The 13,712-nt window shown below is 40.5% G+C and overlaps 1 protein-coding gene across 1 annotated transcript in view; it reads right to left on the bottom strand.

Moving 5' to 3' along the window:
* Window positions 1-13,712, bottom strand: part of LOC135232869 (disks large-associated protein 1-like) — a 192,142-nt gene that overhangs the window by 13,677 nt on the left and 164,753 nt on the right. Inside the window, exon 3 of the mRNA XM_064294687.1 lies at window positions 5,249-5,426. Within this exon, the coding sequence (XP_064150757.1) occupies window positions 5,249-5,426 (178 nt within the window). The remainder of the gene's footprint in view (window positions 1-5,248; window positions 5,427-13,712) is intronic.

Genomic DNA, 13,712 nt, shown 5'->3' with positions numbered 1-13,712 from the left:
GGTATTTACACCAAACACGATAACTGCCTAGAAGCATTTATCTGGGGTTCCTGAGCGGTACAAATGGCTAATTCTCTCTGTTGCTAAATGAAAGGTCGGTGGTTCGAGTCCACTCAGAAGCACCTTGGAAGGAAGCCCGGCCAATCTAATTCTAAAAAAATCAGCCACTGAAAACCCTATGAGCACAGCTCTACTCTGACACGCGTATGGTCACCGTGAATCAGAATCAACTCAATGGCAACTGGTGTTTTCTTTTTGGTTTTGCATTTACTTATTTAAAATTATTTAGAAACTCAACATGTTGCCAGACAAAACATGTCTGTGGGCTTCTAGTTTGCTATTCCAGATCAAGAATTTTAAGATTAGGACTTGAAATAAAGAATAAATTATGCTAATATGGACATGACAGTTATTCTCCAAATATTTTTAAAATTATCTAACTTTCTATTCTTCTCAAGCTCCCTTAAAAAACCTTAATTTTTATTAGATGTATATAGAGTAAAAATATACAAAGGGAAAAAGCATAAAAAGATGCTCGTTTTTTCTCATTTAAACACAATGTGTTTTTAGAGGTCTTTTATTTCTAAGTTGTGAATGGCAAAAGAAATAGTTATTCTAGAGCAATTTCTTGGCTTACACAACTTTTCTTTGATCTTTCTAAGAGCCTTTGATGAGTAATATATCAGGTCTTAAAAGGGTCTAGGCCATAATGCACTTAAATTCTGTACTATTATAGTTCCTACTCATGATCTATAAGAGAGACTTTCTCTAACATCATAACATCCAACAGCATTTTGAAAAGTCTGGAGACTTTCTGAAGAAGAACTATTCTCTTGTGAGTAATGACGATGTCATGACTGCGTGGAAAGTTTGAAATTACCGATAAAGATAGTGGCCTACTTGAAATTGAATATGGAGCTGGAAAAATGGTATATCATTATGAATCCATTAGGATGGCATTCTTTCTGTATTTTACTTAAGGCAAAATGATCACACCACTCAATTACAGAACTTGACTTGACACAGCACCATGGCTCCACATGTCTGCTCCGAGATTTGCTGATATCTCACTAAGCTTTCACTGGGAAGAGACGTTGTCTTGAGGAAGGTCAGACTCGCAGCAAAGGGACTAAATGCAGTCACTTGCATAGACACAACATCCTGCTGGGGGAAGTACACGCACTCCTATTTTAAACATGTTAAAGCTGTGAAAACCATGAATGTGTTTAAATATTTTTCCAACAAAAGCTTTCAACCCACTGATGTATTCTGCATGTATTATGGCTGAATTTATAGACTATTTTTTACTCTAGAAATTTTTATAGTTTATGAGCCCTCGTGGCACAGTTGTTAAGAGCTTGGCTGCTAACCAAAAGGTTGGCAGCTTGAATCCACCAGCTGATCCTTGGAAACTCCATGGGGGCAGTTCTACTCTGTCCTATAGTGTTGCTATCAGTCGGAATCGACTTTACAGCAACAGGGCTGGTTTGGTTTGGTTTTATATAGAATAGAGAACACACAATTCCAGAAGACAATGTGACTACTAGGCTGTGTGGAATAAAGATGTGATTAATGAATTTCAAATATTATATTGCTTATTGTGAAAAAAAAAAAAGAGACAAAACAACTCTGTTTGGTGCACTAAAATGAGGCACCAAATATTTCCCTGATGTAGGGATAGCGTATGTATTATTGGACAGGCATTAGCTAGCCAAGTAGTTACATACACATGCTCTTGGAAATTTTTTTAAAGTAAAGAAATAAACAATGCGCAAGTATGTGAGCTCCATATGACAGCTTTCTCTGGCACACCATCATTATCACCACCACCAATAACACCATTACCACCTCCACCACCACCACCTCCATCTGCACTACCCTCACCACCATCATCACCATCACTACCACCACCACTACCACCTCCATCTGCACTACCCTCTCCACCATCATCACCATCACTACCACCACCACTACCACCTCCATCTGCACTACCCTCACCACCATCATCACCATCACTACCACCACCACCACCTCCATCTGCACTACCCTCACCACCATCATCACCATCACTACCACCACCACCACCACCACCTCCATCTGCACTACCCTCACCACCACCATCACTACCACCACCTCCATCTGCACTACCCTCACCACCACCATCACTACCGCCACCTCCATCTGCACTACCCTCACCACCATCATGACCACCACCACCACCATCATCACTACCTCCATCTGCACTACCCTCACCACCACCATCACTACCGCCACCTCCATCTGCACTACCCTCACCACCATCATCACCACCACCACCTCCATCTGCACTACCCTCAACACCACCATCACTACCACCACCTCCATCTACACTACCCTCACCACCACCATCACTACCACCACCATCATCATCACTACCTCCATCTGCACTACCCTCACCACCACCATCACTACCACCACCTCCATCTGCACTACCCTCACCACCACCATCACTACCACCACCTCCATCTGCACTACCCTCACCACCATCATCACCACTACCACCACCATCATCATCACTACCTCCATCTGCACTACCCTCACCACCACCATCACTACCACCACCACCGCCACCACCTCCATCTGCACTACCCTCACCATCACCTTCACCTCCACCACCATCACCTCCATCTGCACTACCCTCACCGCCACCATCACTACCACCACCACCTCCATCTGCACTACCCTCACTGCCACCATCACTACCACCACCACTTCCATCTGCACTACCCACAACACCAGCATCACCTCCAACTGCACTACCCTCACCACCACCACCACTACCACCACCACCTCCATCTGCACTACCCTCACCACCACCACCACTACCACCACCACCTCCATCTGCACTACCCTCACCACCACCTCCACCACCACCATCAACTTCACTCCATTCATTCTTACCTGATGATCACAGTATCTTCCAAACTAGCCTCTCTGGCTCTTTAATCTTTCCTACATTGTCGAAAATGTGTGTTTCAATTTGGCTGGGCCACGGTTCCCGGTATTGTGTGATTTTCCTGTATGTTGTAAATCCTGCCTCTATGATGTGAATGAGGGAGGATGGGCGGCAGTTGTGTTAGTGAGGCAGGACTCAATCTACAAAATTGGATTATGTCTTGAGGCAATCTCTTGAGATATAAAAGAAAGAAGCAAACAGAGAGACACGGGGACCTCGTACCACCAAGAAAGCAGTGCCAGGAGCAGAGCACGTCCTTTGGACCCGGGGTTCCTGTGCAGAGAAGCTCCTAGTCCAGAGGAAGATTGATGAGAAGGCCAACAGAGAGAGAAAGCCTTCCCCTGGAGCTGACACCCTGAATTTGGGCTTTCAGCCTTCTTACTGTGAGGAAATAAATTTCTCTTTGTTAAAGCCATCCACTTGTGGTATTTCTGTTACAGCAGCACTAGATGACTATGACATATATTTTTTGCCAGATTAGTTATCCTACATCACAGCTCACATCATTTCCTTCAAATGCTTAAAAACTGAAGTTTTAATTAATTCCATTTCTAATGAATCAAGCTTAGTCTCCTGGGCCTGACAAGCAAGGCCATTCATACAAACATGCCTCTAGGACAACCTTCAAGATAGATTTCTCATTGAGGCCTCTAGAAGTATGCTAAGCCTCAACCAAACTAGAGCATTCCCTATCCTTAAATATCCTTTAGCCTAGCATTTCTGAAAGTTTGGTACAAAACTACTCAGAAACACTTGGAGCCCCTTCCTAGAAGCTCCCTGTTTAGCATCCTGTGTACTTAATGCCTTTTTGTCCTTAACTTTGATAACATGTTGACAACTTTATGACCACAGTGAAGGGCCCATTCGACATCTGGTTACTTACATAACTCCCCCCGAAAAACCAAACCCAACCCATTGTTGTTGAGTTGATTCTGACTCATAGCGACCCTATGGGACAGAGTAGAAGTGCCCCCATAGGATTTCAAAGGAGCACCTGGTGGATTTGAACTGACAACCTTTTGGTTTGCAGCCAGAGCTCCTAACTATTACGCCACCAGGGTTTTCTGACCCCTGGGGTGCTTATAAGGACTAATATTATGAAAATATAAAAGGATTGGCACAGTGCTTGACCCAGGAAGTGCCTAATAAAAGGGGGCTATTGATACTTCCACCCCACCTACCGTAGAGTCTTTGTAGTATTCAAGCAAATAAAGACTATGGTAACACCTCTGAGCTTTTCTTATGCCCTTCATTAGATTATAAGCTTTTTTTTTTGGTGGGGGGCAAGTATTACATATTACTTATCATTGAATAACTTGCAAAACATGGTCCAGTGTTTTGCTCAATAAATTGTTAGCTGAATTAATGGCATGGTACTTAATTTCTTTTTAAATGTGGAAAAATTTAAATTCAGAGATCCTAATCATTTCAAGGAGCCCTGGTGGCCCAGTGTTTAAGCACCTAGCTGTTTCTGTAAAGATTACAGCCTTGGAAACCCTATGGGCCAGTTCTACTCTGTCCTGTAAGGTCACTCTAAGTTGCAATCAACTCTACAGCAACAGGTTTAAACATCATTTCAGAAAACCGTTCTTTTTAATGAGCCCCTGAAACCTGCCGGGTCAGGTTCTTCAAGCATCCAGGTTCTCTCCTCCCCTGTATTAAGGCAGCCCAGCCCTTTTGCCCATGTTTGAAGACCTTAGAGACTCGGGGAACTCTAGCTGAATATTCTGGAGGCAGCATTAAGTCATTCTTAGTGATTCTTCATCCCCCGTCATGTGTACCAGTTCTTAGAGGTGGGATCTTGTCCTGTTACCAAGAAGCAATACTCACACAGTGACCCAATGTAGGTTAATAGATCATGTCTTGTTTCCTGTGCCCTGGTCCCTGTCTTGATGACCTAACACTCTAGTACTTTTATGATTACGTGTATCCTGTCCCCCAATCCTTCAAGAATCTTTACAACTGAAGCCTCATCCATCAACTCCTTACTGACATATTTACTCATGCTAACTGCCTGCCAATGAATTCCCAAGGATCCCTCCATTGTGCTTTATCTACCCTCGAAGGCCCCCTCCCCTCCTGGCAAACCGTTGACACCAGGTGCTTGCTGCAGCCAAACGTAGGGAATGCTTTTTGTAGCCCTCACAGGGAACCTCTGCCTGATCCACCAGTGGTCCTCATGCCCTCTCAGTTTTTACTAACCCCCTGTGGTTAGCGGCCCCTGGCTACGCGGCTCTCTGGGGCAGTGCTCACCTGGCTGATGGTGCTCATGGCTCGCATGTAGCTTTCATTCCTGGAGCGGAACTTGGGTGATGTGAGCAGGCCTGCAGGGTCCAGGCTGTCCAGGCTCCGGTTGATGGACACTTCACTGACAGCCCTCAGGTAACTGTGGCTCCGGATCTGCAGTTTGGGCGAGTGTTCATTGGAAATCCTGGAAGAGATCAATGGGAGGGATGTATGTAACCATGTCCCAAAATGTAGGCAGTCATAAGATGTGGCAGTACTATCCCTTATGTGGCCCTCTAAGTACTGGGGTGGACAATACAGATGTCCTCCTGGCATTGCTGAACTCCCCTAGGGTGTCTTAGAAAGGATATCATCTAGGTCTGATAGCATTAGAGAGCAGTTAAAATTCTCTTCCACCCATGGAATGATTCCCCCATTCTCATTTTCCTCAGCATCCCAAGGAGGGAGATAATAGCAGCAACTACTCTGCCTCAGAATTCAGCCTTGTGCAATGTATAAGCTTTTCTTTTGCACGCATTTCTTTCCTAAAGCCATCTTTTTGTATTTCGGCTTTCTAGTAATGGCAAGTGGGTATATATCTCTATCTGTATCTGTCTGCCTTTCTATCTATATCTAATCTTTAACTGTCTCACTTATTAGCCACTAAAAATGCACATATCTCTAAATCCTTATAAATAAAAACAAGCCTTTTATAGTTTCTACTATTTGGAATTTTTCCAAAATGCATTTAAGATTATAAATGCTCATTGCAAAAAGCCAAGCTATTCAGAGTGTATAAGACAGAGAGTGGGTATCCCTTTCTAGCCCTGCTCCTGCCTCCATAGTTTCACATCCCTATAGAAGTACTCATAGCAGTTTGGTGTATATCCTTCCTCAGCCTTTCTATACATCTATAAACAGACAAACACCCAAATCTATTGCCGTTGAGTCAATTCTGACTAATGGTGACTCCACATATTACAGAGTAGAACTGAACTGCACAGGGTTTTCTTGGCCGTAATCTTTATGGAAGTAGATTGCCAGGCTTTTCTTCCACGGTGCAGCTGGGTGGATTCGAACCACCAACCTTTTGGTTAGCAGTTGAGCACAAACCATTTTTATCACCCAGGAACCATACATTCATAAACAATTTTTTTAAACTAGTAGTTTTAAAAGTTTGCTTTCAAATGGACTCTGGGGCTATTTCTCTTTCATTACTGGGTCTCTATTATTTTTGTTGTAACATTGCTTTCAAATAAAAAAAAATAAAAGTGGATAAGGAAAAACATATTTGCCCAACATCACTGCTATTACGTATCATTATTCTGGAGGTCCAAGCTGATAAAATTAGAAAAGAAAAAAAAATAGGAACTATAAATACTGCAATGAAAGAGATAAACTTTGTGTATTTACAAATTATATCATCGAATACCTGGAAAATAAAAGATCAACTGAAGAACAATTAGAAAGATCTTTGGGCAGTCAGATACAAGGTCAAGATGCAGAAATTCAGAGATTTTATATATACTGCCACCACCAAATAGAAATTTTGATTTAAATATTCCATTCCAAATGGCAAACTCAGAAAATAACTAGATATTAAAAAAAAAGAAGTGTACCAGAATTTTCTGAAGAAAATTATAAATCTTTATGTAAGGCAATAAATAAGGCCTAAACAAGTACAAGCAGTTTGAATCCACCAGGTGGACTGCTCCATGGAAACCCTGCAGGGCAGTTCTACTCTGTCCTATAGGGTTGCTATGGGTCGGAATCGACTCAATGGCAATGGGTTTGGTTTTTTGTTGTTGTTGTTAAACGAGTACAAAGGAAAACAATTTTCCTGGATGGAAACAAACAATATTGTTAAAAAAATTAACGTTCCCTAAATTAATCTATAAACTTAATGCAATTGCAAGAAAAAATTTCAGGAGAATCTTTTAACAGTTTATATGAGGTTCATATCATTTAAAAGTTTATATGAGGTTCATATCAGCGTTATTCACAATAGCCAGAAGCTGGAAACAACCCAAATGGCCACCAGCTGATGGATGATGTATATCCACAAAACAGAATATTATTTGGCCGTAAAATGGATGAAGTACTGATACATGCTACAACATGGATGAATCTTGAAAACTTCAGGCTAAGTGAAAGATGCCAGTCACAAAAGACCACATATCATATGATTTACATCAAATGCCCAGAGTAGGCAAACCTATAGAGATCGAAAGTAGATTAGTCCCTCTCCCCCTCCCCCAGCCCTTTTTTTTTTTAGGGCTGGGGGAGGGGGAGAGGAATAGTGTGGTCGGGGGTAATAACTAAAAGGTAAGAAGTTCCCCGCTGGAATGATAAATATGTCCTAAAATTAACTGTGGTGATAATTGCACAACTCTGTGAATATATTAAAAACCATTGAATTGTACACTTTAAATAGTTAATCGTATGATATGTGAATTAAATCTCAATAAAGCTGTCACAAAAAGTTATGTGACACCTCAAAATAATCAGATTTGCTTATGAAGTGAGTTTAGGGGGGTCAACTAAAATGGGCATCACTCGAGAAAGAAAACCAGTCAGGAGAATACTGCAATAACCCAGGCAACAACGGATGGGGGACCAAATTAACTATCAGCGGTACTTGAGGGGAATAGATAGATTTCAGAATCTCCATGGGAATTAAATGCAGAAGATGGGGAAGAGGGTGGAGTCTAGGTTAATTCCTGGATGTTTACCTCAGGTAACTGTTTATTGAATAATTTATTGAAGCAGGGGTTGGCGGAAAGATAACCAATCTTGATTATGTTGGATTTGAGGTAAGTGAGAGACACACACAGAGCCAGCAGCAGGGGCATGCCACCCCATGCTCAGAACGGTCCCACGCTTGGATTGATGCTCTGCTGTCAGGTAGTTTTTTGGGTCACCATCCTGAAATTCTTAATAATTTTTCTTAACAGGAGGACTCACATCTTCATTTTTCACTGGTCCCTACAAATTGAGTAGCTGGTCTGGGACGCACAAATGGAATGCTTATAATGTGTTGGGTATATGAGTTAGGACCAGAGATGCTACATAAACTAGCATATAAGTGGTATATGAAGCCTTGAGGTTAACCAAGTAAGGAAGGATGGGTGCTAAGGATAGGGCCTTGAGCAATATTGAAATTAAGGAAAAAAACAAATAAAAAACCCAACAGAAATTAGCCTGCCAAGGAAAATAAGAAGAAACAGTAGAAAACACAGGGGGAGGAGGAAAACAGTTGCATGTGGTTTAAAAGTCAAGAGAGGGGAGAGTTCTAAGGAGGCAGTGGGCCACCATTTCAAATGCCGCAAGGGTCAAGTAAGATAAGAACAGGATCCCTGGTGGCACAGTGTTCAAGTGCTCAGCTGCTAACCAAAAGGTCAGCGGTTCAAACCAACCAGCCACTCCATGGGAGAAAGATGTGGAAGTCTGCTTCCATAAGGATTACAGCCTTGGGAACCCTATGGGGTAGTTCTACTCTGTCCTATAGGGTCGCTATGAGTCAGAATTAACTCGGTGGTACACAACACAAGAAGATAAGAAGATAAAAGCATTCATTCATAAAATTTAGCAAATATGGAGGTTTCTCATAAGAATGAATGAGTTGAGTAAGAGGAGGCAAAATGCAGACATTCTTTTAATGAACTGATTGGTGAAGTGTGAAAAAATAAGGGGGTTCTTTTTTTTAGAGAACACTGCTTGTTCAATAAGAAGTTTAAAAAGTAAGGTGTTAAGAACAGCCCCCTCCCGCAAAAAAGAAAAAAAAAAAAACACACAAAGGAAAAGGGGAGAAATGTCCTACCATATCTCAAAATATACTTTAAAGATAAAATGACGAAAACAGTGCAGTGTTATTGAAGGAATAGACAAGTCAGCGGAAAAAAAAAAAAAGGGCTTCAGGAACAGAATCAAGTACGTGTTTGAATTTACTACACACAAAGATGGCAGTTCAAATAAGCATGGAAGAGATCAATTATTTATAATGATTAGATCAGTTGTGCATCCATTGGGGAAAAAATGGATTCCTACTATATACCAGAAAAAAGAAAAATTTCACTTAGATTAAAAATAAAAATATTGAAAAAACTAAAATTTTATAAAATGATGTAGAAGAATGTATTTTATAATCTTAGTTTCTATACACAGAAATTTAAAAAAATTAAAAAAAAACTTTTATGAAGAAAACTGTAGAACTTTATGGATGGCAATAAAGAAGGCCTCAGGAGATGCAAGGGAAAATGGTGGAAAAAGATTTTAGAAGCATGATGTTAAACCCAAACACCATAAAGAAAAAGATTGATAATTATGAGTACATAAAAATTTAAAACTTTTGTTCAGCAGAAGACATTGTAAACAAAGATAAGAAAAAACCCATTGAGTTGGAGAACATATCTGCAAAGTCCTACTCTGTACCATAACAAAAAGGGCTAATTAACAACCATAATACCTATAGTGGATTTAAAAATAAATAAAAGAATAATTCGATCAAATGAACAAAGAGGTAATCACAGCAAAATAAATTTATATGACATCAAACATGTGAAAAGATGCTTAGTCTCACTAGTAACTGGAGAAATGTCAATAGAAAGTAAGAATTTATTTGCACATGAGATTTGCAAAAAGTAAAAAAAATTGTAAGAGTATGTGAAAATTGCATATTCTATACACTTTTTGGACTATAAATGAGCACCAAAAATAAAATAAAACAAAATAAAAATAAACATGTTGCTGTCGAGTTGATTCCGACTTATAGCGACTCTATGGGACTAGGGTAGGACTGTCCCATAGGGTTTCCAAGGAGTGGCTGGTGGATTCAAACTGCCAACCTTTTGATCAGCAGCTGAGCTCTTAACCACTGTGCAATCAGGGCTCCAAACCTTGTATGTAATTAGTTAAATTTAACAGCTGAAAAAGGTAGTCTCAATAATACCAAAATCCAAGAATTTGATTGCCAGATACTTTTTGCAATTGAACTGATGGAGAGACCAAATTAAAATATAACATCAAAAGTAAACCTTTTATGTATCTTACTATTACAAAAGAGAAAATGATTGTTCTATAAATGTTCCCCATGGATCCCCCAAGTAGTTATCAAACACAAACATATTCTGCAGGTCAAGCAAATTGTTTCCCTCTGATATGTACTATTATGGTGATTCACACTGGGCCCACTTTATAAACACCCACACCAAAAATCTCAACCCACAAACAAATACACTGAAGAATTCGTTTTCCATTTGGGATCATTTGTAGAAGAGAGTCCCAGCTAGAAGCATGTACAACCTAAAGTTCACTTCCCCTTAGAACTTAGATGACGAATGTGTTTCTCTGGCTGTTTTGCAGCCTGACCCAGAGCAATGATATTGCCAATATAAACGATGATGCTATTCCAAGTGGTCATCAGGGCAGTGACGGTGGTGGCTGTTTCATAAACAGTGTATATTCCAAAGCAGTCAGAGTTCAGTGTTTTGAAAAATGACTATCTGCTGGCTGAGATGGGGAAATGAGGCATCAGTGCAGCAATCATTCTCCCTGGTCACTTGTTATGAAATAAAGCATAATTCCAAAATTTCCAACTGAAAAATCATTTTAGAAGGGATTGAATAATTTTACTTTGGTGAGTCTTTCCTAACAAAACAAAGTATACTTTAATAATAATTCATACACTAAATATTTTAAGGAAATGAACTCCTTTATTTTGTCTACTTAGTGAGCACAGCCTACAGTGATCAGTCTAAAGGGTAGTCTGTACATGTACTCCGGATGCAGAAACACTTATTAAAAAAATACCTATATTAGTGGACTGATGACTTTATCTTCACCTCAAAGTAGAAAGGGAGTATGGATGCGCATTCAGAAACGTCAGCTCTCGTGTTAGATTAATTACTTTTCAGTGTTCGCCCGTTGAAATGACATTAATCTTTTCTCACTCTTCTCTCTAAATTACTTATGCTAAGTTAGCCATTCTTGGCCCATCATAACTACACTGTGATTTTAGCCTGGTTGGACTGGTGAGTCCCATTCATCTTCATTGTCCTTGAAGCTCACCCAAAGACAGGAGGTCTTTAGGTGCTGCGAGCTCCACAGAAAAGCCTACTGTACCAGTAAGGCTGCCACTGCAAAGAAGAGAAAGTGCAATGCCACTCAGACCACAGTTTTTTTTTTTTTAATTGTACTTTAGATGAAGGTTTACAGGGCAAAGCAGTTTCTCATTAAACAGTTAGTATACATATTGTTTTATGACATTGGTTAACAACCCCACGACATGTCAACACTCTCCCTTCTCAGACTTAGGTTCCCTGTTACCAGCTTTCCTGTTCCCTCCTGCCCTCTAGTGCTTGCCCCTGGGCTGGTGTGCCCCTTTAGTCTTGTTTTGTTTATGGGCCTGTTCAATCTCTGGCTGAAAGCTGAACCTCAGGAGTGACTTCATTATTGAGCAGAAAGGGTGTCTGGGAGGCCATACTCTCAGGATTTCTCTAGTCTCTGTCAGGCCAGCAAGTCTGGTCTTCATTTTTGAGTTAGAATTTTGTTCTACATTTTTCTCCAGCTCTTTCCGGGAACTTCTATTGTGATCCTTGTCACAGCAGTCAGGGGTGGTACCAGAGCACCATCTACTTGTATTGGACTCAGTCTGGTGGAGGCTGTGGTAGATGTGGTCCATTAGTCCTTTGGACTAATCTTTCCCTTGTATCTTTCGTTTTCTTCATTCTTCCTTGCTCCCGGAGCGGTAAGACCAGTGGAGTATCCTAGATGGCTGCTCACAGGATTTTAAGACCCCAGATGCTACTCACCACAGTAGAATGTAGAACATTTTCTTTATAAACTATGTTATGTCAATTGAGCTAGATGTTCCTCGAGACCACAATCCCCACAGCCCTCAGTGCAACAATTTGGTGCCTCAGGGAGTTTGGATGTATCTGTGGAGATTCCATGACCTTGACTTGTACAAGTCGTGCTGGCTTCCCCAGTATTGCATACTGTCTTACCCTTTTCCAAGGTTACCACTTATCTATTGTTTATTTAGTGTTTTTCTATCTCCACCCCTCCCCTCCCTTGTAACCATCAAAGATTGTTTCTTTTTGTGTATAAACCTTTTCATGACTTTTTATAGAACTGCAGACCACAAAGTTTTAAACCAATTTCCCCAAAGAGAAAATGATCATCTCTGCAATATAGTACAAAAATACAGCTTTTGATAGTTGGGATTTTGCCCCAGAGAAAGGAATGCTTTATGACCTCAGATCACTGGGTCTAATGGCAGAAGCTCTAGAGGTACTGGGCCATCTTACTGATCCATATGTACCCTAATTTCTGTTTTGGCTAATTTTTTTCTTGACTCTGATTTAGAAAATATTTAAATTTAAGCGTATTCCCTAGGACCCAGAGGAAACATCTAATTGCCTCTAGGCCTTAATCCAAATTTTCTCTATTTTGAAAAAGTATTGTGGACTTCCCCATGACAGTTTTATCAAATCACTCTCACAAACATTCATGGCTTAAATTGAGATACTTCATTTCTTTGGTCTTCAGTGGAAAATGGTACTTAGTGGGTCAGTGCTTGGTTATTAGTTTTAGGGAATCAAATACAGGATGTGTTATTAGTCAGCATGTTTTGGTGAAACTGGGTAGAGTTTTCTTCTCAGAAAACTCATGTGAGAAGAAATTTACACAGACTCTATAAGGAGTCTGTAAGGACTAATATAAGTTTGCAAAGTCCTAATAAAACCTGTTGCCTTGGAGTAGATTCTGAATCATAGCGACCCTACAGGACAGAGCGGAACTGCCCCATAGGGTTTTCAAGGAGCTGGCTAGTGGATTGGAACTGCTGACCTTTTGGTTAGCAGCAAAGCTCTTAACCACTGTGCCACCAGGGCTCCCATAAGTCCTAATATAAGGACTAAAATAAGTCCGTATAAGTTCTTATAAAAGTATAACTTTCATTAAAGCTGTTCACTTTGGATAGTTGCCTCTTGAGTTATTTCTACTTTATGATGATACCTAGTAGAAATATTCATTTAAAAAACATCTGGTTATTATTAATACCATTCTACAGATAAAGAAGAGCCCTAGTGTTGCAGTGGTTAAGAGCTACGGCTGCTAACCAAAAGGCTGGCAATTCCAATCCACCAGCCGCTCCTTGGAAACCCTATGGGGGCAGTTCTACTCAGTTGTATGAGTTGGAATTAACTTGATGGCAACGGGTGTTTTTTTTCTTTTCTTTATAGAGAAAGAAAGGGGCCCTGGTGGTGCAGTGGTCAAGCACTCAGCTGTTAACCAAAAGGTCAGCAGTTCAAACCCACCAGCTGCTCCACAGGAGAAAGATGTGGCGGTCTGCTTTTGTAAAGATTTATAGCCTTGGAAACCCTACGGGCAGTTCTACTCTGTAGTATAGCGTCACTATGAGTCAGAATTGACTCAATGGCAATGAGTTTAGTTTGGTTTATAGACAAAGAAACCATGGCTTCAAGAGGCT

Source organism: Loxodonta africana, chromosome 11 (genome assembly GCF_030014295.1).
Source record: "Loxodonta africana isolate mLoxAfr1 chromosome 11, mLoxAfr1.hap2, whole genome shotgun sequence".
In the NCBI taxonomy this organism is placed as follows: domain Eukaryota; kingdom Metazoa; phylum Chordata; class Mammalia; order Proboscidea; family Elephantidae; genus Loxodonta; species Loxodonta africana.
Note: the sequence above shows the minus strand (reverse complement) of the source record. Positions and strands in the feature narration are given on the sequence as shown.